The 27,396-nt window shown below is 40.2% G+C and overlaps 2 protein-coding genes across 2 annotated transcripts in view; both read right to left on the reverse strand.

The window, feature by feature from the left end:
- Window positions 1–4,921: 4,921 nt before the first annotated feature.
- Window positions 4,922–9,582, reverse strand: LOC139221188 (C-C chemokine receptor type 3-like). The gene is made up of 3 exons (XM_070853101.1): window positions 9,512–9,582; window positions 8,344–8,510; window positions 4,922–6,631 (listed from the first exon to the last, which is right to left on the reverse strand). The coding sequence occupies exons 2-3, from the start codon at window positions 8,502–8,504 to the stop codon at window positions 5,776–5,778; spliced, it is 1,017 nt and encodes a 338-aa protein (XP_070709202.1). The 5' UTR covers window positions 8,505–8,510; window positions 9,512–9,582; the 3' UTR covers window positions 4,922–5,775.
- Window positions 9,583–22,199: 12,617 nt separating this feature from the next.
- Window positions 22,200–27,396, reverse strand: part of LOC139221329 (collagen alpha-1(XXI) chain) — a 46,438-nt gene continuing 41,241 nt past the window's right edge. Inside the window, exons 26-31 of the mRNA XM_070853267.1 lie at window positions 26,975–27,007; window positions 26,016–26,162; window positions 25,708–25,762; window positions 25,082–25,276; window positions 22,702–22,779; window positions 22,200–22,387 (exon numbers count right to left, since the gene is read on the reverse strand). Coding sequence (XP_070709368.1) covers window positions 22,200–22,387; window positions 22,702–22,779; window positions 25,082–25,276; window positions 25,708–25,762; window positions 26,016–26,162; window positions 26,975–27,007 — 696 coding nt within the window. The remainder of the gene's footprint in view (window positions 22,388–22,701; window positions 22,780–25,081; window positions 25,277–25,707; window positions 25,763–26,015; window positions 26,163–26,974; window positions 27,008–27,396) is intronic.

Consider the following 27,396-nt stretch of genomic DNA (forward strand, 5'->3'; position numbering starts at 1 on the left):
ACTAACAGCAACTATAGTACTGACAATAGGAATATTATATGGTAACATTGAAAAACATGACAATAGTTAATATATGAATAATAATAGCACGACTAATATCCGCAGCAGTGATTCATGAACCAGAGAACCACAGCAGGAGAACCAGGACCAGGATCCACAGGAACCAGAGAACCACGGCAGGAGAACCAGGACCAGGATCCACAGGAACCTGAGGGATGAGAAAAGCACAGAAAGGCTCCAGCAAAGATACCAAGTAAATAACAGACGTTAAACCTTCAGACCCTGCGTCCACTGGAATGGACATAACATATTTATTGGTCTAGACCAAAAAAAATCTGTGATTTTGTCATTTGAATAATGCTTTGTTACTGATTGGTTCCTGATTATCCAATCACAATGAAGTTATGAACGGTAACGTGATCTGAGAGAGCTGCAGACATCAGACAAGACAAGCATGGCTCAATTTGCACTCAGCATAATTCTAACAATTCAAAGTGATGATATTTTAAGTTATTCCGAATATATTTCATAACTGTAAAGTACAGGATTTTTCAGTTCAGTGTCCAATGGACATCAGGTGTTGGGTGATATCTGTGATCTGACATTTCATACCTAAACTTTGACAGTTTATTGATTTATTTATATATTTAGTTATTCATGTAATGTTCCTTTAGAGTATAAAGTGGAAGACTTCCTTGAACTCCTAGTAAATGGAAAGTTATCTGAAATCGGCTCCATGGATTCAGAAAATGAGGCAGATGAGAACAGGAATGAGATAGAGGGTAAGTTTAGAAGTTAGTATCTAAGTATTTTTTATTCATAGTATGATGTTTTAATGGTGCATATATGGTGGAAATAGTTGCACAGCGTTCTGGATTGAGAATAGGTCAAATGAGTTAAAAAATGTGATTCTTTTGTTATTAGATTCAGAGAGGGACAGTGGAGAGGTTCCATGCATGCAGGAGGAATCTGAAGTGGGAGCTGAGGTTGAGATAGAAGAGATAGAGGGCTGTGTAGTGACAGAGGATCTGGAGGAGATGACAGTGACCATGAAGAAAAGCAGTAAGTGGGCCATTCAATGCAAGCATTGAAACTTCAATTGAGAAACCTCCAACTTATGACACATCCCATGAGTCCCTGTAATTACTTCAGACAGTACTTACCAGATGTTCACTGCATGTGTGGTGGTTTTCTCCTATCTTAGATTATTTTGCCCTGTCTTTGTTATGACTGCTCTTGTGAGCCTGTGTTATCACACCTGAACCTATTTTTCCTCCTACACCCCTGATAAGGACAAGACATGCCCTGAAGCGGAGGAGGAGGTCGACATGAAAGTTTTAGACGAATACTAGTATTCAACCATGAAGGCATCGATGTTGAGATATGTCTGGTACTGGAACTCTGAAGCATTGGAACTCCAATGAACTTATCCTCTGCTGCAGAGGTAACACTTCCTTTCCTGGGGCAGTCCTCATGAACACCAGTTTCATCACAGGGTTTGGTTTTTGCAACTGCAATTGAGGATACATTCAAAGTTCTTGAAATTTTCTGGACTGACTTACCTTCATGTCTTAAAGTCAGAGTCACCAATTAACCAAACCTGCATGTCTTTGGACTGTGGGAGGAACCCAGAGTACAGAGAATCAGAGAGAACCAACAAAACTGAAGAGAACCCATGCAAGCGCAGGGAGAACATGCAAACTCTACATGAACCTGGAGCCGTGAGGCAAAAGTGTTAGCCACACCATGCAAAGTGTTAGCCACACCATACACCAAGGTTTGATTTTCCATATTGCGAGTTTGCCAATGGTTTTGATTTTTTTTTTATTGTTTTCTGCTTTAACATCTGTCAAAGGGTTTGGGTTGAGCATGGTATTAGTATATTCAAATAGTTGGTACTTCTCCATGTGCCAGTTCTTCCATCACAACTTCATCAGATACTAGCTTCAGTAGGTACTGTTTTCTTCATATTATAACACTTCTCACACTTCTGCTGTGTTTAATGATCTTCCACCAAAACTAATTGAGTATCTAGCCAGCTAGTGAAGTTTCTTCCACAGTCCCCTGAAAATGCATCAAATATTAAAGTGACAGTGATTTGGTGCATCAAGCTCTGTCCATGTGACAAACGAGGAAAACTTTTTTAGAAGTAGTTATTCAGCTTCGGAGTAGGCAACACTCCTGACAGCCAATACCTGTATTGAATCTTAAGGGTCGTGGCTTTGATTCCACATTTCCAACTATCCCTCTGCCTTCTCTGCTATTACTGGACTGATAATGTTTAGTATTAGAGGCAATGGAAATGCTCCAAAAGAAGGCAGTATGGAATAGAGATTAAAAGTGTGAGAGACAATAAAAATGTAATGGACGCAGCGTTTTGTAGACGTTGGGGACTTCCCTAGGCTACCTCTTGGCTATATGGATCGCTACTGCAGATCACCTACCACCTTGGGCATGTGCAACTCCCATTGCTATTATTCTTGTTATTAATCATCCATTGTTTGTCATACAATTCATTATTCGTCATATTCCTACTATCATTAATATATTTGCTATTATTGTTATTACTGTGCATCTCTCAAACCATACCAAACCAAGTGTCTCGAGATAACGTATGTTAGCAGTTGGTACTTATAAATAAAGAACGAGTTGTCTGGCTTCATCTCAATGGCTGACTTTAGCTAACAGCACTAGCATTAAAAACAGAATAAAATTTTTGTGACACTCATGAGGTGTCACGTTCAAGGGCCAGACAAAATGTTTCTGAAGGCTGCTATTGGCCTGTGGGCTGTACTTTGAGAATGGCTGGTCTAAGGCATGCATATTGCCAAAGCCAACATTTGGCTATTATATTTATTTTGTACTTTTGTACATGCTTGGTCTCTTTTTTTTAATTTAATTCTCAAGAAAAAACATCACACACTTTTGCAACAGTGTTGCTTTAACTGTGGTGTTTTATAAAAATTACATGTGGAGATCTCTGGCATTGTCTGTACCAAGTTTTGTGGGTACATTAAGTACAACGCTAATGGCTCTGGTGTCCCCCTGACCTCCGGTGCTAACAGCAGCTAAATCTTTTCGCTTAACCTGTAGAATATCTCAACTTCCATCTCCCCATGAATTTACAGATTTTCATGGTTCCCAGATGCTTTCAGATATCTCCCTCTGTTATGAGGGTCTAAGATGTCTGGATAATAAAGTATTTCTTCTTGAGCTCTGTGTGAAGACAGTGAATCTGTTGAGGTAGGTAAAATGCAGTATGACCTGCCATCAGTCACATGAGTTTGATTTCTCCTTGTAGGTCCATGTAGCATTGATGATACAGGATGTCTCTAAAACTCTAAAATGAAGAAGTGTCTCCATATGACTTCATGTTTACTTCTCTTTGTAATAAGGCAACGTGACTGAATCCTCTTTTCCCCAAATCTCTCCAACAGAGGTGGAGAGTGCAACGTTAGTGGGACCCATTTAGCCACAATATTCACATCTATGGGAAATACAGCAGGTTAAAATACAACTTTTATAAATATTTACTATTCCTCTACACTTTTACAGTTACTGCTTTTAGCTATTTCACACTAAACATATGCAGATCTTTTTTTTCAAAAAAAAAAGATTTTATTAGTCAGTTATCAGACAATTCATACAATTCCCAAACCAACCAAATAATGTATTGATCAAGAAAATAATGTGCAGATAAATCTGTCATAAAAATAATCATTAGCTGCAGTCCTATAAGAGTTAAAAACAAGCTCAACCAACAGCAAGAGTTAAGTGCTTCTTAAATATCAATGCAAGAAAAATTCTAAATTGATGTTATATAGTAACAAATAACATTGCAACACCTGCACTGAGTGTTTTTACTTTTGATACAATATATTTACTTTTTTGTAGTCCACAAACACTACAGTTGCACTGCAGCTACTTTAGCTGCCACACTGCCCCCTCTGGATGAATGTGTGTGTGTTTTATTTCATTAATCATCAGTGACTTCCCTATTTGCTGGTGAGAAGCTGCTGGTAGCTTGTTGTTAACATTGCAGGTCACACTCAGCAGCTATGGAGTTATTTTCAATAATTTAAACGATAGGACTGTTCTCACTGTGAATATATTGGATCATTCTGCAGTTAACAGGATAACACAACAACCTGGGTGTGTTTGTGTCACTCAGCTCTTAGAAATGTTACTCACTTCCCCCAGCTAAAATCTCTGTTGCACAAGACTCCACTTCCTCTTAACTCCTGTTTGCAAAACACTGCTAATCTGATCGTCTTCAGTGCAATCATGTCCTACTCTTCAAACTTTTCCCTGGCCTTGACTTTACTCACGACATACCAGAGAAAAATGGAGGGAGGAACCTCTTACCTGAAAACATTACTCTCTGCTGAGGACCCTATTCATTCTTGTCAGCTTGATTTTTTGCCTCCCCCTCTCCTCCACAGGAGAGAATGGCAGAAATTTAAACCTGGGTTACAATTTATCACTGAGCAGAGTACAGGGTGAAATTTAACAGAGCCACAGAAGGAAAAATTTGCCTCTGAGAAGGGTAGTTTGACAGGAGATCTGCTAGAGCTTTAAAACAGAACCTCTGCTATGGCTTAACTTAGAAAACAATGAAAAATTATGATTACAATCGTGGGTGGTTAAATGACAAGCTAAGTTATAATTGGTCTCATATTTTTCATGTGCAGGATATATCTGATCTTTAGTCTTATGCTAAAAGACAGATCCAATATGAAATATTCTTTGTTGTATGGGGGAAAACTGTCCAGCTCAATTTTGCAACCCTTTTAACATAATCATGGAAACATGTATTTAAACACAAACCCTTACCAGTGCTGTCTAAAATGAATATTCTTGGGGGACAAATTAAAGGAATATAAAAAACAGAAACATGGAAACTGCTTATCAAAAGGTTTGATTTAATCGGATATCTCATATTTACATGGCAAATGCAAGAGGCAAATAAAATCAAGCATCACATTATTGCATATAATATTAAAATCATGTCTTTTTACATCATTTATAAGTAGATTTACAAAGAACACAATTGAATCTAAAGACATCTAAAAGAAATGTTTAAAAAGTAATAATCTATGATTAAAGCGTGGCACATGGCACAACCAGCTATTTGGACCATGTGAAAATGACTTGACAGTGGGTTTACACACATGATGCACCGTTTTAGAGAAGTACCCTATTTTAAGATAATGTACAGATGGTACTCTACTGTCTAAGTTGCTCTTACTGTAACGCTTTACAAATTATGGGGACATTTTAGTAAGGAGTAGTAGGATAAGTATCAGCTTTGGATGACCCAAATTAAGTAATATATCAGACATACAGCACTGTGCAAAAGTTTTAGGTAAGTAAGAATGCTCTCTATGTGCCAAGATGGCAAAAATGCTTGACAGGAACTTGACGTGACAGGAGCTTCACTTCACTTTCACCTTTAACCTTAAAAGCGTAGCTTTAATAACTGTCGAAAAGTGAAATTAGCAAGATAGCTAACCGCAGTAGATATGGAACAGGATGTCACAAAACACATTTTATTTATCTTAACATATCTTATTTATGCAACCCATGTTTCTCAATAATTCATTTCCTGTAGCTTTAATCATGCTACAGGTGGAACTGTGAGCCTAATTGTATTCGGTTGCTCTTCACCATGACAATCCAAGAAGAATGCAAACTCTTACAGAACTCGCTTCAGTTGAATTTAAACCCATAGTTTGAACACATGGGAGCCCTGAAGAACAAATTGCTTCCTAAATCTCATTTGGTGTTGGTACTTTTTGTGGACATATTGGTTTCGTTGACTTTACTGACAGAAACATACTCCTTTAACGATGGGAAACTTTTCACCAGCAGCTGTCTGAAATAGTTCTGGAACTTTCTTCCAACAAATGTGTAAAAAACGGGACTAATGCAGAAGTAAATGTAGGCAAGGTAGCGAGTTATGTGAAGTGCATAACCCCATTTCTTCATTTCCTCACAGCTAACAGCTTTATCATACATGAGCAGTACGATGTTGTATGGGCTCCAGCACACAAAAAACAACAGGACAATGATGAATATTAACCTGACTGTCTTGAACTTGGTAACTAGCCTGGATGACATGATAGTGATAACAATCCTAGAGTAGCAGTAGATGATGACAGCCAGAGGAAAGATAAAGAAAAGGAAAAACTGAATGTACACTCCTGATGCTCTCAGCTGCTGCACGTTAACATAAGGTAAGTCACCAGGATACTCTTGACAGTATGTTCTGTTGTTCATAAAATGAATAAAAGTGGTATGAAGAATCATTTGCTTGATGCACGCCAGGCCACTGACCAGCCACACCACAAGACAGGAAACTATGGCATAGGTTCGATTTCTCAGTCGTGACCCACCCAAGGAGTACACAACTGCAAGGTGTCGGTCAAAGGTCAAAAGAGTCAGAAAGAGGACAGAACTGTAGAAGCCCAGGTAGTATACACTGCCAACAATCTTGCACATGACCTTTCCAAAGATCCAGTTGGAGAGCTGCATGTAGACGCCGTTGAAGGGAAGGCTGCTCATAAAGATCAGGGAGGACAGCACCAGGTTCAGCAGCAAGATGTTGGTGACAGTGGTCAGCCTCTCAAACCTAAGAGGTAGTCATTTCAACAGTTTGATGGAGAGAAAAACAAAAATGTAAGTTTGTCTGTCCACAAAAAGCAAAGCTACTCTGAAATCTGTTTGTTTTAGTAAGTTGTGCCTGTGCCTAAACCTAACCAATCATATCGTCACATCATTAAACAGATCAACAGTGTTTTGGGAGGCACAGACAAATGAACCTCTGTGGTCTGTGATTGTACAGCATGGTCACAAATTATGCATTTTCTCATTTAGTTTGGTGGACTTGTTAATACCACAGCATGACCTGTCACCTGTTCAAATTATGAATTATAATACAATTTAAACAAGTTAACACTTAACACTTTTTTCTACAAAAAAATATGATCATTCTACATCTTGCTCTCAGTCAGTTCAGCGTTTTCAAGATTCAGATTGTGCATAGTGGTACATTGTGCGTTAAATTGTGTTAAGCAGGGTGGTGTAAGTGTGGATTATCATTACATTTGTATTGCTGACAAAGGCTTTTCTCTACACTGTTCAGGAACATATTCAACATATAATTCATTCGGCAAATGTAATGTCTGAAATGGAAGCAGACAAACAGAAACAGGAAGCAAACATTTCCAGCATTGGTGAATCATATGCCCCATTTTCAGAGATTAATGCTACTGATAATAATACTGATACTAATGATACTGAAGTTTGCCTGTGGTTGAAGAAACAGCACTGAAAGAGTGTTGATTGGCTTTTTAAAAGTGGGAAAATGTTCATCTGAATTTTAAGCTTTGTGAGTAAAGAAAAAGAGGCCCGTACACAGTTTGCAGTTGTAATTTCTGAGCTCTGAATGGCCCCATATAAATGACTTTTTAGTTTCCTTGCTCACCCTGTCAGCATGCAGCTAAAATAGGCATCTCTTCAACCCTCTACCATTTACTGCATTATAACCACTCCTTTCAGTCCAAGGCTCAGGGTAAGTTTGCCCATCATCTCTGACATTGTAGAGAGCCGTGGTGGAGACAAGGGTAGAGAGGAGAGAGTTGGTAGACAGTGACAGAGGAGAGGTGAGTCTTTGGGGGCTTAGAGCAAGGAACTTCACCTACTGAACAGCAAGTGGATTACTCTTTCTGTGGGTACAAGAAGAAGCTCCTAGTATGGATTCATCCTATGCTCCCCTGGTGTGTGTGTCTTGTTTCTGGCAACCTGATGACATCCCCAATCGGATCCACTGGTGCCCCAACAGGTGACGAGCTAAAGCCTGTCGTAGAACTGCTCTGTCCATTCTGCCTCCTTATGGAATCAGGCGAGTGGACTGAAATTTGAGTGAACTGTCTTTTTAGATTTTTTGCTGAAGGACAATATGTATATAAAGTATTAAGTACAGTATATGTGTTAAGTATATGCATGCAGTTTTTACCTTCAGTTTTAATAACCTGCAATAAATCCTATTTTCATGCAGGTTAGCTCATAGTGCTCAGTTATCAGAGGTGTTATCTGTGCTGTTGTCACCACCAGTAACCAGGTGTTGCGAAATTAACCTGGACTGACATTTTAAGGACAGTACATTTAATTTATATTTAGTTAAAAAATTCTGTTATACTGTACTTCATTGGTTATTCTGAGGGTAAGTCATCAAATGGTTGAAAATTGTAAGACTGCAAAACCAAAAACTTGTTTGTGACTGATTCTTTGTAAATGACTTTTGTGGAATCTTCATACAGGTTGGTCTACTGGCCCACTCACCGATGAATGATGACCAGAACCAGCCCGTTGCCAAAGACACTGAAGAGAAACATGAAGTAGAAGAGAGGGGATAGCTGAGCTCCCAGGTTGTAAGTCTCTAAGTCACATGGGGTGACGGGCTCAGCACTGTAATCACCCCAGTCAACTGTCGTAGATTCCATCTTTATCTGAAATGTTATTTTGAAAATCTGTCAGAAACAGAAATGCAGCCGTCAGACATAACTTTCGCAACATGATGCAGCCAGTATGCGATCAATTATTTGTAATAATAAAATTATTTAATTAGAAATTAGAAAATACTTGAACCCTTTAATGCCTGAACCATGAAATAATTACCAGAAAATTCTTGTTTTTTAAAGTTTAAAAAGTTTTAGTTTGTATCAATTTTGCTAAAAAAAAACATATAAAACACAGATAAAAAAATATCACACTGGTGATGTAGAGGTGTTTGTATCAAATATGATACACTTGACGTTAAAGGGTTAAGTTACAGTCGCACTCAAAATTGTTCAACCCCCAATTTTGTAGTAGTGGAAAAATGTACAAACTTCCAGCTGTGTCCAATGAACAACTCAAACAAAAACAATTTAAATAGCTCAACACAACTGACATCACAGATGGTTTCTCCAAATTCAACATAGTATGCCACTTTTAATGACTGCTGTCGTCTCAAACCTATTCAACCCACTATATACAGTATAATCCCTCATAAGAGCACTCAATTGCAAATCAGGTGTTATCCCAAGCACACCTGATGCAACTAATCCAGGGCCTCATTAGTTGTATCAGATGTGCTTGAGATAGAACACTTCAAATATCCAGACTGGCTAGAGGTTTGTTAACACTGACATTTGGCTGCATGCTAGAAACACGGGTTAATCATGTAAGTCATGCCCAAACGTGAGCTATTTAAATCGTTCTTGTTTGAGTTTTTCACTGAACACAGCTGAAAGTATGTACATTTTGCCAAAACACCCAATTTGCATTGGGGGTTGAATACATTTGAGTGCAACTGTATGTAGGAGCTATTAAATTCTGCATGTAAGCATCTGTTAGGCATGCAGCCAAGGAGAGTTGGTAAACAGTGCCTTTAACTGAGAACCTGAGAGGAGCATTAGAAAATAAAGGCAGATGTTTGCGGCTGTGGTGTGAAGCCGAGCTGACTTACCTCCTGCCAGCAGAGAGGCTGCTGCTTAGTTTGTGAGTCTGAAGACTGTCTGAGTCACAATAAGATTAAGTCAGTCCATTATATGTCAGTAAGCCAGGGGAAGGAACTTCCACAGAAATGTGTGTGTGTGTGTGTGTGTGTGTGTGTGTGTGTGTGTGAGAAAGAGAGAGAGAATTTAAGTGTGAAGGGGGAGGGATTGGCTGAAAGCACAACTCACACTGTGGCAACATGCCCTCAGATTGTCCCTCGATAGCTCCTTCTACGGTTCAGTTGAGATTCAAAAGCTGTGTTTAAACAAACATGGCAATAGCATCTGCATGCTAATATTCCATTCAATTCACATTTGACTGAACGTAATGACCATCTTGATGTAGTGCTAAGAATCAAAAGCAGTCAAAGATAAAGCAAACTGCTGCCGATGGCCACAGATGGAATGATCAAGTATGTTTGACAAAGACAAGATCAAGCGGGGGTCGAGCAAGGTTGTGACCTACAGCAGAGCGCTGAAGAACCTCCTCTAACATGACTGAGTGGTCTAAAAGCTCTCAAGTGCAAGTGGAATTGGTTCCATCATGTAGGTCGTACTTGGCCGCATTGGCACTAAAATTTGTTGCCAGACAATATTGCATTCAGTTTGTGGCAAAAGTTGTGCCAGGTTCCATTTTTTGCCAGCCAACATTGACTCTGGCCGGGTCCTGCAGGGATCTTATTGAGAGATGAATGAGGACGCTGAATTCTTACGTAGGTTTTCTAATCATTCTGAAAACAAATGATTAGACTGCAAACGTTGGCGCCAATTAACCGTGGTGTGTAGCTCATCTAGGAAGGGCTCCATCATGTGACCTGACAACAATCATCAATATTGGACGAAACATGCAAAACCCCACAACATGTAAGTTGTTGTATATATATATATATTTATCATATTATAGCATGTGTATCATATTATGGGAACTATAACAGTGAATCCTACTTTTGCTACGTTTATCTCCAAATAAAGAGGGAAGACAGCAGGTAAACTGGTAAATAAATAATATGCATTATTCATTCAAAACATACTATACAATACAATATTCATCATTACATATAAGGGTTATTATTACATATATATACATAATATTCATTATTGATAGGCATACTGTAGAGCATACTGCAGTTAAATATGCTGATGATTGAGTAACCTTCAGCCATAAAGGAGCGCCTAACCTATTTCTCTTTTTTAGTAAATGGTAATAAGAGCAGGGCATTGTTGTTGACTTGAGAAAGTCAGCACCAAACCTAACAGTGAAAGACAGGATGGAAACTGACATCTAGAAGAGTTTTCGAAAAAAACCTTTTTGAAAAAAGGATTCAAAAATGTCTAAAAATTTGAAGTCATGCCTTTCTCCTTTTTTCACCTGAGCTAATTTCCCATGTCTGGTCAATCATGTCTGGTCTTTACCTTAAACAGCCTCACTGTAGCTGAGCGGTGTACACTTGATAGCCTTGTTTAGGATTCGACAGAGTCATTGTGGAAAAGCTGTCCCAGTATATGTCCAGCACTGCTGAGTGAGGCTTATGCTGAAATGCTTAAATGCTTTGGCCGCCATACACAAAGAGTTAGAATCTTATCTTAGAGTACAGAGAGATCTGCCGTCTTTTTCTTTGACAAAGCTGTTTCATTGTGAAAACATCCATCCATCCATTGTCTATACCGCTTATCCTTAAGGGGGGGGGGGGGGGGGCTGGAGCCAATCCCAGCTGACTTTAGGCGAGAGGCAGGGTGCACCCTGGACTGGTCGCCCGTCCATCACAAGGCAGACACACGGAGACAGACAACATGGAACCTTCTTGCTGTGAGGCAACAGTGCTAACCACCGTGCTGCCCCGTAGTGGGGGCGCTTTCAAATGAAGCTGGAGATTCAAATTATTTTTTTCTAAGCTAACTGCATATCCTCGGCATGTGTTTTGACCTGTGTACTGATTTAAGTTAAATGAAGACCTTCTTCTTTTTGGTGATTTCCGAAAAGGGGGAGGTTTTCATTTTTGCTGTCACTGATCTGATTCCGTTTGATAACCATCACTCCCACAGTGGTGTCTGTCCTGTCTGTACTTGCACAAGAGAGTTGCAGCAAACCTGTTTTTCTATGGCTTCTAAACAAAGGACTTCATACCTGAAACCAGAAGAACTAATAAATTAACTCTTTCATGCAGGAATTATGATAACATCAGTCAAGATTTTTTTTTTTTTTTTTTACTGTTTTTATTCATCTTTAGGCATGAAAAACAAGATTTGAACTTTTTTTTTTTCTACCCAAATATTATAAAGATATATTTACATGTCCAGTAGTTGAAATATAGCTAGTGATGCCTGATGTACAATTCAGTGGACAGGTGATTAATCAGAATTTCCTCCCAATATAAAATCAATACTTTAGCAATTGCATGACTCCTTAGATGTTACTTGATGTCACCATATTTTTCTTACCTGTAAGGGTTTCTTTTTATAGAAGGTTTGAACAGAGAGAGAGAGAGAGAGAGAGAGAGACAACACAAACAGCAACCAACGTACTAACAGCGACTATAGCACTAACACTAACACTAACAATTAGCAGTATGGTGATAACAGCACATTTGGAGATGTTCGACTTGACTTCTAAGGAAATCCTCAATACAGTTTAACCTGAAATCTACCCAGCCTACCCAGGGTTAATGTCATTTTTGCAATTGGTAGATCAATACTTTGAGATGAACTGTCATATACACTACTCACAATAAGTTAGGGATATTGTGAGAGACTCTGTGGATGTCATACATACGGTGTTTGTTTCACTTCAGAGATTTTTGGGATAGGGAGGCAATTGTATTGGGGTGATAGACACACCTCATTTTGTGTTTTCTACGTAATGGTCTCACTGTGTACAGTGTGCCTTACATATTGGGGTCAATACCAAAAAATACTAAAAGACAACCCTTTTCAATGTGGCATCAATTTCAACATTCTGTGGGTATAAAAAGCTGGTATTGTCACAGTGAGTCATTCCAAGTTCATCATTCAAACAGCCATGAACACACGACGTCACTTAATGGACGAGCAGCGCCACCTGGCCACAGCGCGCCTTCGGGTCGGTGGCAGGCAGTCAGATGTTGCTCGTGAACTTGGTGTGTCTCAAAGTGTCATCAGCAGACTTGCATCAAGACACAGAACTACTGGCAGAGTTCGTGACAGACCCAGGAGTGGAGCCCCATGAGTGACAGACCGCAACGATGACCAGTACCTAAGGACCTATGCACTCAGAGATCGTTATGCAACTGCCACACAGCTGCAGGCCTGTTTATGAGATGTGAGGGGTACTAGGGTTTCCAGACAAACCATTCGCAACCGGCTCCACCGCTTTTGCTTGAATGCCAGACGACCGTTGCAGGTGACTCCACTGACACCAAGACACCGCCGTGAACGTTTGCAGTGGGCACAAGACCATGTGACCTGGACAATGCAGCAGTGGTCTACCGTTCTGTTCACTGATGAGTGTCGGGTCACCTTGCACAGAAATGATGGTCGTCAGCATTGCTGGAGTAGGCGAGGTGAGCGATACGCCGAGGTCAACATGGTCCCCAGGGTTCGCTTTGGTGGAGGAGGTGCAACAGTCTGGGCAGGCATCACCAGTCAGCGCAAAACAGATTTGGTTATTGTAGATGGCTCAGTCACTGCACGTTCTTACCTCAGAGACATCATAGAACCCATCATCATCCCCCAATTCACACCCCCAACTTTCTGTGCATGGATGATAATGCTCCACCACATCGTGCCAGAATTGTCACAGCTCGACTTCAGGAAGTCGGAGTGCCTCATATGGTATGGCCAGCAATGTCCCCTGACCTGAACCCCATAGAGCACGTCTGGGACCAGCTGAAGCAGAGACTGGATGATCGTACCCCACCCCCACGTGACCTGGCAGAACTGCGTGTAGCACTTGTGGAAGAGTGAAGCGCATTGCCTCAGAACAACATCATGAGGCTAGTGAGGAGCATGAGACGTCGCTGTCAAGCTGTCATTGTGGCAAATGGTGGAAACACCCGCTACTGACATTGTTAATTTTTGTTATTTGGGGCTATCCTTGTTATTGTCTAAATTTTTGGGGTAATAAATATTAAACTAATGAAAATTGTGTTTCTTCTCATTCATTATTAGTAATATCAAAGGGAACTTTTACTTATTTCATTAAAATTCAGACCAAATAGGAAAAGCACTCATGTAAATAACAATATCCCTAACTTATTGTGAGTAGTGTACCTGCCTGTGCCTGAGCAGTGGAGGGATCTGAGGAAAACGTGTTGAATGCTTATTATGTGTACAGAGCTGATTCCTTTTTAACTTGAGTCAAAAGCAGCAGCATGATAGTGATTTGTCTCCAAAGAGGGTACAATCATGTTTAGAAGCAAAGAAGATTAAACTTGAATGCCTCCCCACTGACTATCATTAACATTCCCTTCAACAGCCAAGTTTATTGATGATTCATATCAGTAGCCTGTGGTTGTGTATGTGTGTGTGGTAGGTTCAGTGAGTTCAGGTGAACTGAGCTGGCGAAAGATTCGCACATTAAATGTCAATCTAAAGGCCTGTGAACAATCTTAAATAAGGGAGAGAGGGGATCAATGCTCACTCACTAAATCCCACTTAGATTTCTGTCAGGGGATTTGGACCAACAACGCTATCCTCCATTCTTCACAGCTTCCACATGATGGAATTACCCAAAGAAGTGCATATTTTCTTATTTAACTGCCACTGAGTACAACAAATTACAGAAGCTGAGAGCAGCAGAGAAATAAAAAAAAAAAAAGGCTTGAAGGAAGGAAGGAAGGAAGTACGGCAGGTGTTATTCTATATTTTTCATCTGTCAGCAAATACTATAAAAAGACCAAAACCAGACTTCCATCCAAGCTCATTTGTTCTTCTGAGGCCATAAATCATGAAAGGTACCTCACAAAAATATTTTTAATTTGTAAAAAGGTTTAGTAATAACTGGTCACAGTAGCGTTACTCAAACAGGAAAAACTGTTGTTCTTTTGAAACCGTTTTCAGCAGATTAATCCACATTTTGTTCTCTCTTTCTCTGTTTTTGGCAGTGTGTGTGAGACTGAGGCAAAATAAATGACAGTGCGTCTCTTCATAGTGATGAAGTGGAGGTGTTGCTGCCAGTGCATGCGTGTGTTTTAACTGGAGCACCATGGCTCAGAGGAATAAATGGTCTGTATTTGTACAGCGGCTTTCTAGTAATTTCGACCACTCAAAGCCATTTTACATTCATACATCCTCATTCAGGTGGAATCTAAGCTGGAGGAGACTATTCTTTCACACACGGAAGCATGCTTCGGGAGCAAGTTGGGGTTCAGTGTCATGCCCAAAGGACTCATAGCTGGGGACCGAACCACCAACCTTTCCGATTCAGGGACGACCCGCTCTACCTCTGAGCCACAGCTGCCCCATAACACACACACAACATATACAGATATTTCACATAGCTCTTGTAACAGAGTGTCTCAAATTGACACAAGAGACCTTTTTCACAGAAGCTATTTTAGTATTACAGCCAGTAATTATTGTGTAGATTAGACTGTAGTCTATTTGGTTAGGGACATCCAAGTAAAGGTTTAATGCGCCTCTCTCCTTTATAGGGCCATCAAATCTAAGGGTGTAATGGCCCTATGTCAGTGTGTGTACGCTCTCTGATGTATCATGTTGTAGTTGCTGTTTTGTTCTAATGAAGGCTGAATGTTATCTAGATTGTTCTGGATAAGTGGACGGGAATGCTCGATTGAAAATGTATCACTTAAAGCAAATTTGGTCAAAGGTTAGAGAAAAGGATGAGTTTTGAAGGCCTTAAACAATCACCCACATAGGTTTGCTCACTTACTTTTCCTAATCAGACTGGAAATCAGAATTGAACTGGGAGGTTCCAGACTAATTCACATTTGTGAGTTGGTTCGGCGCTGTCAGGCTAAAGAGGATGGATATTAGTGATTCCTTATTATGGCAGCCAATCGGACAAGATACAACACGAACACAACAGCTAATCCCAAGCATTTTTAATAATGATAAAAAAGGTGGATTTTTGAAAATCCAATTACTTCCAATAGCAGGCACTCCATACATAGGTAGTGTACTGTACATACAGCATATGTAGGGAGTCTGTTTACAAGCATGGAAACCACATGGGAGAATATTTTTTTCAATGATAAGCTGATATTTTTTTTTTACAGTATTCCTGATTTTATTTTATTTTTATTCTGGCTTTTTAGCTTTTAAATAACACCTTTGTTGTAGAAATTATACAGGAGTATTTTCATACACACTGTTGCCCATAAAGTTGGAATAATTGTTCAATACCCCCAATTTAGTTAAAGCCTGAATACACAGTTTGCAAAGGTTCATTGTGGTTTAAGGTTCAAGTATGTTTGGGAAGAGTTTGATCAATAAAGTTGAGAAGATCTACACTTTATTTATCAAGAATAAATCACATTGTCACAATCATTTCATGAGAAGATGTCAAAAACATTTTATTCCAACTTTATGGGCACCAGTGTATTTATGGCACAGCTAAATGAGAAAAAACAAAGGACTGTAAATTAAATGAGTGAACTAAATGAATTGTCCAGTACTTTCACAAGTGTCTCTTGAACCAAGGGACACCATGATGCATTGCTGCCTTTCAGTTCATGACATCAAGCATGAAGTCATATGGACTGATAAGTAACCCGCTGATTGGGCAGATTTGATGACTGTGATCTTGAATTATCTCCACCGCTTGGACCCACAAGGGCAAATCCGGATACCTGACAGCAGGTCATGCAGCTTCTAAGGTGTTTATTTAAATCAGTCAACCAATAAATAAATCAATCAGTTTTTATTCATATAGCACCAAGTCATTACAAATGTTATATCAATACACGTTTCATATAGTCAAGACCAAATTATTTACATTCTCTGGTGTCATACAGAGCTCACAAAGAAATAATGTCATCAGCATTGTTGGCATTATTAGACCACAAACTGACCGTATGTTATGTACACATTAAAGAAAAAAAGAGTTTTGTATAGCGATATAACTCCGGGAATGGAGATACAAGCACAGCAGACTGCAGTCTTATCTGCTTCTGCATGCCTGATCGAGAAGGAAAGAGGAAACTGTGGTTACCATGGTTACAAACTGATATGCAGAAATATAGGCATCAGATTGCTTCTTGAACAGTTCACCATCAGCAGAGTGAATTTAACTCTAAACACACTCTACTATTCAAAAGGAGGGTCTCCTTCCTGTTGTTTGGTCCACACTAGGGTTTGATCGACATCCCTCACACCAGCTTGAGATGAAACTGAATGGGCAAAAGCCGCAGAGATTGTTTTAAAAGTGAACTGACCTCACATTTTAAGTCTGGGAACACACCAACTTGGTCTCTAAGGACTGACAGGATCCTCATAGCAAAGTCAGTGTGTTTGCCAAACTATATATTCCTGATCATAAATAAAATAAAAAAAAAAAAGAAGCTCTCTTTGAATAAAGCTGTATATTTGATCCAAACCTGCACTGTGGCTCAGAGTTACAGCAGGTCATTCTTCAATCAGAAGAGCGGTTCAATCCCCGGCTCCTCCAGTGTTTGGCAAGACACTGAACCCCCAATTGCTCCTGAAAGTGTGTTTCAATGATTGGTTTCTTGATAGAAGATTGGTAACCTGCCATCAGTGCATGAATGGGTAGGCTAACTCCCTAGTGCTTTGAGTGGCCCAGAAGCACAATCCATGAAAACATTAATGAAGAAGTCAGTGTCACATAATTAAGGTTTATTTTAATATAAAATCCTTTTACAAACAAACAATTCAATGTATTTTGTGTAATGTATATATAAATATATATATGTATACAAATACAATTGTAAAGTTAAGACATAATAATAACTTTGAATAGGTTATGAACTGATGCACCTTATATATTACAAATACAGAAGGTAGACAATGCAAAAGAGTCCTGAAAGAGGGTCTAGTTAGGGACATAGGGACATTATCATGAAGTGTTTTTTTGGCTTTGGCTGGCAGATAATGTTACTGAGTGCATCTCGCGTGCCATGGGCCGTTTCTTCGGTGAAGATGGTTACTGATAGGTATGTACACTTTGTGTTGCTGATGTCAGTACTCACAAATGACAGAGCATGCATGAAGTAGTAAAACGAAAATGAAAAAAAACCAACCACAACTGCAACGCTATAACTCACTGTCATGATGTGAAAGGTGAACGTTCTCAGGAACAAAAGTGGAAGTAGTGTGATACTGACAGTGCTGCAAACAGCCGCAAAAAGTGGGGGGGTTGGATTTGGTGATTGGGTAGATAAAAAAATGTGACTTTGATGACAGACACTTCATCCTGTCTTCTACCATTTCTCCCCCTTCGTTTAGGTTTGAAGATGTTTTGTTAAATGTATTCTCCTATTACAAATGCCTCACCGTGAGAGTCCAAACTGTTTTCACCAGTTTTTCATCTCTAAACAAAACTCCGTTGAGGATGGGGGTTTGTGATGCAGAAATCAGTTTCTATACTGCTTGTTTGCATTGCCAAGTGTGGGAATGTTAGAGGAGACTGTGGTTTGCATCAGTGTATCCCACGTATTGTAGGTTTAGGCTGGTGAATTACTAGGCTAACAGTTAGGTTAAAAAATTAGCTAGTTATATCTCTATAAAGTTGGGGACCAGGCAACAGAATAGTCAAAGCTGAAGCAGCAGGCGGTAACGTATACTGCCGTTTCCTAGAGTGGGACTAAGCTACAAACATTTTTTTTAGATTTCCTTTAATGCAACCATCAGCATCTTTCATCAGAACTTCACTATCTAGTGAATGGAACTGACACAGGTTTTCTGCTATACACATGATGTGGTATGGTATGAGTCAAGATCCAGATGGATCCCACAATTTCCCATGATGCGTCTTATAGTACGTTACTCATAGCAATGACAGCATCTTTGCCTGGTAACGGTTCACTTCTCTCGAACTGCACACCTCCGGTTTCTAACACAAGCTTTGTATTTCTCAAGAAAAGAAAAAAAAGCCATAGCTGAGATAATCCTGGTGACATCATCAGCTATTTGAGAATTATATAAGGTGAATATTGAAAGGATTAAATTAAATAGAGGATAGAGGATTAAATATTAAAAATATCAACTTAAAAAACTCAGCGTTGTGCTTCAAGTCAGTTATGCCTTTTCACTGTTATATATTGAAACTGGCCAGTCCCTAAACTTAGGCAAGAGCTTTGAACTTCCTGAACATCACCATAAAAACATTAATCAAGCTTCAGCTACTCAAGGGAAAGGGTGGGGTGGGTGGGCCGGTTGCTATAGGGTTGGAGTTAAAGTTGAATGAATCAGAAATGCTGGGAGGTAAGGTCATAATTTGGCAACATACAGCAAAGTTTGGTGATATCCTCATACAGTCACTGCAAAAATAGAGGGAGGATAGTGAAACTTTAACGCACGCCTGAATGCTTCACACTTTTGAATGACTCCGTTCTTACAGCAGTGATATTTTGAAACCTGCCAACCTCACTTTGACAAGTCAAAATTTACAGTTTGAGACCAACAAACAGCAGTTTGGAAACCGGTATCCTGAAGTCCAAAGCCCAGAGAGACACGCTGACCTGTTTGTTACTCCGCAAAGCATTTAGAAGGGGTTCCATGTCTTAAGTGGCGTTTTCTGATGACACGTTTGCCTTATCAGAGCTAACCATGCATGGAGTTTTAAGTGTCTCTTTTTCAGAAAACTGGGATGAGAGCCATTTCCCACAAAACAACCAATATTTTATGTAAATGGATATGCAAATACAGTCTTCTGAGTATGAAAGAAAACATATCCTGCCTTTCTCCCCGCTAAACATTGTTTCACCAAGTATTCCTGTTGTTGCTTGTTTCTCTGTCTGTAGCAGCTAACACAGTATAATGCCCGTAGGGGCTTATTGTTGCTAAATCCCGCTACCTGGATCTTCACCCCCAGGCTGATATGAAGGAACACACACAGCTTATCTGAATTCCCTTTTTTGTTTTTAGATGGACCACCTTGAAGTCCGGCTTGAAGTTATCTCATGTTAGCCTAAAAATGCAAACATGTCCGCTGCAGCATTTGTTGTCATTTTCCATTTCAATATTTAAAGTATTGACAGATAATTGTAAGATGAATCCATCCAGTCACATTGTGGGAAATGTGGGCAAAGGTAAATGTGGTTGGTTAAACAGTCAAGCAGAGGGTCCAACAAGAACTGGAAAAAAAAAAAAATCTAATAAATTTAGACTGTCTGGCTCAACGCTCTTTGGAATCATATGCCAGCACAGTGCACAGAGGTGCAGCAGCAGAATGCAGGCCACAGGCTAAGGCCCAGTCACACCAGGAAGAGGCAACGTGAAATTCATTCACAAGTCTGCTGCTCCTTGGTTGGGTTGTGTCCTAAAGTGCTCCTTTCTACACTCATTCGCACTGCTTCCCATATAACAGACAATCAATACTTGAAATCAATAGTGATCAGTAAATTGAGTTTTCGGACGCACTTGTGTTGAGTGTAGTCACAGTGCCAGAATTTTTGCATCTAGAAAACGCGATGTATTGCGTTATGGGATCTTAGCAGAAAGTGCATTACATTGATTGGTTTGAGGGGAACTACAATATCAGTACAATATCAATATCAGTACAATAGCAGTTTATTCGAAACATGTATTGTAGTGCTCACCGGTTCACCGATGATAAATGCTGCTGTCACTTGTCAAAATTCACCACCTAAGTTAACCTTAACATGTCTGTGTGAATTTATTTCTTCCCTGCAAGCAGAAGCACTGATTGGCGCAATTCTGTTTGCAACAAAATGTTGAAATGCTGGTGTGGCTGAGCCTTTACACGGTGGCACGCACACTGATGTTTTCTCAACACAGCTGTAATACAACCATCTCTGCTAAAATATAATCACAAATGACTATATCATTACAAATGATACAGTATGAATTCTCATAGAATTTGAATAATGAAACATACTCACCACACTGTTGCTCTGAGTTTATCTATTTTTTTTGTTTGTTTGTTTCTCTTTCTCATTCACTCAGTTATTTCCAATCTCTTATTCTCTGCTTTTCCAAGCATGGTCAGGTCATTGTCAATGCAAATAAAGACTTCCTGCAGATTTCAAATTAAAAGCCTGCCATGGATGTCATGGATTATGTGCTCTGAGCCACTGAGAGACTTTTAATGTGAATAAAGTGCAGGGGGTGTATAGTACCTTAACAAAAGTGGAAAATTCTAATCATTTTTTAAAATTAAACTTTACCCAGTTCACCAAGACAGGTAGAACAGACATACAGAGTTTGCATAAAATGGGACCAAAATTATATCAAGAAACAGAGAGGTTTCTTACTTAAATAGGATCTACTTAGAAAACAGGAAGAAATTTGAAATAAAGACCAATCAATGAAATAAGCCTGCATGAATCTGCATTAGGCACTGAGATACTGAGGTAAATGCTAAACCTTACACTATTTGAGAATTTACGATACGATCCACACACACACAAAGCAATTCCAAATAAGTGCATACAATATTGTCGAACAAGAAAACAAATATGACAGGTAAAAAAAAAAAAGTGAAAGGATTCTTACAACCCTGCGTGTCACAGTGATGCATTAGCACAGCCCCTGGTGGTCCATACACAATAGGTGATAGATATGTTTTGCCACCAAAAGGGATTACATGCAGGTCACGCTATAGGCAGGCTGACAGAGAAATCATGCACTGCAGACTAATGTTGTGTTGAAGTGATTTCAACAGTAGGTTGCTCTAATTTATTCATGAACTTTTGAACTCTTTTAGGGTTTTATCTTCATCTGACTGCTGATCATGTGAAAATGGCGTGTTCGTTCTCTCATTCAAAGGAACGTACTGCGCTTCACACAGTTTTATGAATACAGCCGTTTCTCTGAGGCAGAGCTGCCGTGGAGGCAGCAATAATCTCACCGGCTGATATAAACCTCATTTGGTGAAGCCAAGGGACACGCGTGGCTGTCCACTTCTGTTAATAATGTGCTGTCATATTACATTTTTATCATAGTCTGGAATAAATTAATAGTTATTAAGTAATTAAAGAAGACTTGGCCTACTTGATTGTACTTGGTTGTCAGTAGATCTCACATTGAAACTAGTATCTTTTTAGCCATATTAGCCCACAAAGGAGAGCACGTGGTCTGATTTGATTTTATTCAAATGCATTAGGATTTCTTCTTTCTGTTTAACTCTGTTATGTTTTATACATTTTTGACTGAAAGAGTAACTCGGGGAAAAGAGGAGGTAGCTACTTATAAATGTCTTTCCAAATCCTATTTTTAGTGACACAAAACCCAACAGAACTCACAAAACCCAAAAGGACTCACACAGGAATGGCCATGCCTGGTATCTAGCCTGCTGACCGACTTCGATTATGAATTCCACAATACTGAATCAATGTCCTGTCTGTTTCAACTCAACTATTAATGTAATTTCTGCCTCCAGTGCTGCTGTTCCCCACACACACACTTTGCCATAAAGGAGTCAACAGTCACACACATCTCTGTAAATCAGTGATACAGTAAATCGCTTCCCTGAAACACTCTGGGTGTTTATGTGAATTGCAGCTGCCCCAAGCTGCTGTACCATCAGACGTTGGGTCCTTTGCTGTAATGTTCCCTGAGGTTGTAAGTCTGATAACACATGGAGATGTCACAAACCCCTGGGAGCCCTTGGTGTCCCTGTTTGCCAGGATCTCCTGGTGGCCCTGGTTTTCCAGGAATTCCCTGGTTGCCTGGATAGCCGATGCCGTCAAAGCCACGGGGACCCTGAATCCCTGCAGCGAAAAGGAAAGACAAAAATAGAAAATAAGGACGGTGTGATGAGTAGATGAGTTTTTATGGCGTCCACACAGAAACACAGCACTCACTTATCGTCATCCCTCACCTTACTGAGCTGTCTCTTAAAGTACATGGTTCACCCACATAGTCATCAAAAATTGAAGACTAGAAACAGCCTTGATGCATTTTTGTTAAAAGTGCTCTGATGCACACACCTGAAGCTCAGATGTCAGTACTCTGTGGTTAGGCTGCTGAATTAGCTGCAATAAGTGGAAACATTTCAGATGGATAGGTGGGCATTTTTACATACCTGGAGGTCCAGGTGGTCCTGGAGGTCCATGGTAACCTTCTCCTTTGATGCCTTTGAGCCCTCTTGGTCCCACGTCACCTGGACAGAGAATATATCTGCTTTAAAAAGTAGCAAGATGACTGCAGGAACTTAAAGGTTAGGCCAGCTGTGGGCCAGCTGTGGGCCAGCTGTGGGTGCAGCTGAGTCCAAGCCTGTGCTGTGGAACAGTCTGCAGGCTTACATCGCAAAATAACCCCACACCAGTTTATTTAAAATTGTTTTACAGCCTGAATCGTATCTAACCACGTTATCTAAAGCACTGTTTCGAGTTTATGTCTGTTATGGACACAGCAACTTCAGTGCACCATGTGGAGACACTGGGACTCTTTTAGACAGCTTTACAGTGAAGTTCAGTTGGCAACACATGAACCATTACATAGCGTTCTACCAAGTTAAGTTTCACACTAATATCTAAAACCATGTATTTGAAAGTTCTGGTTTGGGAGTCTTTGCAGTGAATGTAAAGAAGTATTCTGCCCATGATGAATTCATACAGTGCTGGCAGAAAACAATTACTCTGATTTGCTAGCATTCCATTATTCCAAGGTGGCTAGCCCTAATGCTAACCTTAAAGTCACACCATATAAGCAGCCTAAATTGGCATCTTTTGTCGTGTAACATATTTGTAGCCGTTTGTTACAATGTGAAACCAGATACCGACTGGTTTGGTTCCTAAAAAGTTAGCTGAATGATTCAGAAGTGCTAATTTTGGATGTGATTTTGACGGACCTGCCAGTGGTGTTATATTTGCAGCCATTCTGCTACCAGTCTTTAAAATCTCTGTAGTTCTTTTCAGCAAGTGGAAGATATCATAGTTGTCAGAAATTACTCATAATTACCAGCTGAAGGCTGATGTGAGCCTTTTCCCATTTAGTAATTACAGGGTTAACTCACACGACATATTAGAATTAGAAACGTAAATGTGATTGGCTCATAAAGAACCAAAACCTCAGTGAAAAGCTTAAATGGGTATTCCAGTTTTGTCGCTCCATTAATTTGGGGACTTGTGAGTGACAGATTAAATGTAATATAATGTAAAATCAGTGCAGCAGAGATGGGAGATCATGACTTTTAGTCCCTTGTGCCCCTATAGAAGCTCCAAAATGCAGAATCTTATTCTTCCCACAATCCATCGTAAAATGTCTTCTTCTTTCAAAATCCATGTTCCCAGTTTGAGATGCAGGTTTTCAGATAAAACTCCAATCTCCTTGTTTCTTCCCTCAGCCTGACACATCTAAAGTTTCAGTGTTCCCCAACCTAACAAGTGGAAATGGCTTACAGCAGCAGAGTGGCACAGTTTGGCATCTTTCACAGCTGATTAGCCACTCCCTGTGTTGGAAGTGGTGATAAATCAAAGCCAGCTCATTGACTTGGGTCTGCATTCAATATTTGTTGTCTTTTGCTCTGCTGACTTTCATTGATGTTCACTTGTTTAATGATGTTGTTTTATGGGGTACAGTGAACATCAACTCATCGAATTTGTTAGTCATTGACACTGTTTTGATTTTAATCGTTGATGAAAGCAGCAGTAAATTTTGCCCTAGCTCTTGTTCGTGCAGTTGTGTTGGTATTTATTGTCTTGTTTTCATTGGGGTTAAGAGAAGGATTGAAGGATTTTTGTCACTGTTTCAGACAGTGGCTCAGACAGTGCAGACGTAAAAAGGGAGAACTGAATACAAATGAAATAAACCTGTCCTTAGGTACGGTGGCCGGGAGGTGCAAAACAATTTTACAATACGAGAAACACTTTTACAAAGCTGGAGACAAATTTACATTTTAGCAAACATTTTTACAAATCAGAAAACAAAATTACATTGCCATAACACATTTACAAGTCCTGAGACAAATTTACATTTGAGAAAACAAATTTACAAGACGTGAAACACTTTTACAAACGCCGAGACAAATTTACAAGTAACTTTTTCAACCGGAAAGGGAACGTACCACGTTAATCGGCTCATATGTTCGTCACAAAACGGGCAAAAGACCGCTTGACTGCCGTCCATCGTGGGTCGCCATGAACTCCTTATCACTTCCAGTTCTACTCGACAGTCGGTACATTCCCTTTCCGGTTGAAAAAGTTACTTGTAAATTTGTCTCGGCGTTTGTAAAAGTGTTTCACGTCTTGTAAATTTGTTTTCTCAAATGTAAATTTGTCTCAGGACTTGTAAATGTGTTATGGCAATGTAATTTTGTTTTCTGATTTGTAAAAATGTTTTCTAAAATGTAAATTTGTCTCCAGCTTTGTAAAAGTGTTTCTCGTATTGTAAAATTGTTTTGCACCTCCCGGCCACCGTACTTAGGTGTTGATTATTCCCTTACAATTCCTCCATTATGTTACCTTTGAGGCCGGCAGTGCCCTGCATGCCAGGGGGTCCGGGGTAACCGGGCGCACCACTCCTGCCAGGGTAGCCTGGAGAGCCCAAGGAGCCTTTGGGTCCTGGTGCTCCTGGCTCACCTGGGGGACCCTTCACGCTCTGGCAGGGTTCACACCTACCCTGGGGCGCCAGAGTCTGGAGCAGTGCTGGAAGTTGATCTGTGGGGCACAGCCAGAAGGTGCAGAGTAATCCATTAGTATATTAGAATAATGATAAATGTCTCACCACATAGAAAAGCCCCATATATTCAGTGAAGTGTAGGTGCCTTGACATTGAACTCAGCAGCCAATCAGGAGCCTGTCTGCTGAGACATTGGCTGCTTTTGAGCCAACTGGCCAAAGTGAGCAAACCGTTCAAACTGCAACTGTATTCTTGTGTTACTGTTTTCATAATGATGAGATCTGTGTTTAATCAGAATGAAAATGAATTTTTGCACATTCCTCAGACAAAAGATCTGAATTCAAATATTTGTCATCCAGAGGGGCATATTGACAGAGTAGTCACTTCAAGTGTTGTGATCAATGTAAACAGATGAAAGGAATTATGTGAACTGTGCAAGTCTTTGTCTCTGCAGTATTGTAATACTTACTACGCAGAACATCAGTGCAGAGCTTTAAGAGACGTTCATCTGAGGGAGGCTTGCCCTGCAACACACAATCACACGTTGATTCAGCTAAATCAACTCTGGGGGCTGGCTTAACCTGTGACTGAGTACACCTGCAGAGTTTCATTCCGTGTCTTCACATGGCCCACACACACTGACAACTGCTCCCCCCATTACTCCCAAACATAACTCCCCCACCTCAGGGTGGAAATCACCCACTGCTTCTTTCAGCCCATTTTTCTTTCTTTTTTTTTTTTTTTTACAGCTGCTACAGCTACAGGGGGTTGACTCACAGGTTTCCCTGGATATCCTGGTTGGCCTGGTTGGCCTGGCAACCCGTCCTGGCCTGGAAATCCCCTGGGACCGACAGCGCCCATATGGCCCATATCCCCTTTCTTTCCTTCGGTCCCCCTGGTGCCTGAATCACCTGTAACTCCTTTCTGAAGAAACAGGAGAGAAGACAGAAAAATCTCATATTATGAAAGAAAGAAATGTAGAATTATTAGTATTTTAAGAATTTCGAGGGTTGTCCTCTTTTTCTAAGCCTCCCTGAACCATTGACAAACTAGTTTACATTAGTTTGTGGGTTACAGGTTACATTAAACAGTATCGTACCGTCTGTATCATACTTATAATGCTTAGGCTAACAAACCCTGCAGTGCAAACACAGGAACAATGCTGTGTCCATGTTTCAATATCTCAAACATGGATCATCAGCCGATGAGGACGCTGACTTTATAAGTGAGACACGTACCTTTACCCTCAGTCTGCTCCCACAGCACCATGTAATGTGCTGTAGACAACCAGGTGCATATCTAAGCCTCATTTTACAGGGGGTCTCGTCAGGGGGGGTGTCATGAGCAAATAGTCAATTATTCTAATTAAATCTATATATAGCATCCCACCCGTTCACTCTTTTTGTTGGAGATGAAAGCCCACGCTCCATACAGTGTGGATTAAATGACATCCTGCAAACGGTACAGCGCAGTACAACTGAGGGAGACTCTATCTCCATAGATTGTGATTCTGTAGACAGTACAGTAAGTGTTTGATATTTCAGATGTGTGTGTCTTCAGAAGAGGGCTTTTGTGATGTATATATTTGCCCAGGGGGCCAGATTTCCCCAGCCCTGGAGGTACTGCCTCTGTAAGTCTTCTATAGCAGCCGTACAGGCTTGACAGGGCTTCTCACTGCGCTGCAGAATAAGACAGAATGGATTATATCTAATACCGCAAAGTCTAATTCGACAAACCTCTCCTTTCCTTCCCATGGGTCCCACTTCGCCCTGACGGAAGAAAGAAAAAGAGAGAGGGGGGGGGGGGGAAGGGTAGAAGAGGAAAGGAGAAGAGGAAGAAATAGAGAGAGACAGTTAGAAACTTGTGCTTACATATCAAAGGGTGAGTTTGCATGTTAGAGCAGCTGTGCTCGCTCGTCTGCATTGCTGATGCAGAGAGCGCTCTCCTTTCTGTCAAAACTGGTGGCTTACAAAACATTTCAGATTGGTTATTGTAATGCATTCTTTAAAGCTGTTTTTGTTTTGCTACTTGTTGTAATGTGATGAAAAATGCATCTGTGGGTCTGTTAGTCCTCAGAAAGTAGAAGCAAGTACCAGGACGCACTGCATATCTGGGACTCTGGGTGTGTTCTGGTTCCTTTAAAGTGTTTAGATGACAG

The sequence above is a fragment of the Pempheris klunzingeri genome, chromosome 21, assembly GCF_042242105.1.
Source record: "Pempheris klunzingeri isolate RE-2024b chromosome 21, fPemKlu1.hap1, whole genome shotgun sequence".
Classification (NCBI taxonomy): Eukaryota; Metazoa; Chordata; class Actinopteri; order Acropomatiformes; family Pempheridae; genus Pempheris; species Pempheris klunzingeri.

What these genes read in the sequence shown, in the direction of transcription:
- LOC139221188 (XM_070853101.1), bottom strand. Translation starts at nt 8,504, where the DNA reads ATGGAATCTACGACAGTTGACTGGGGTGATTACAGTGCTGAGCCCGTC. An exon ending in GTTCTGGTCATCATTCATCG is followed by an intron (nt 6,632 to 8,343) that starts GTGAGTGGGCCA and finishes ACTACCTCTTAG; the next exon opens with GTTTGAGAGGCTGACCACTG.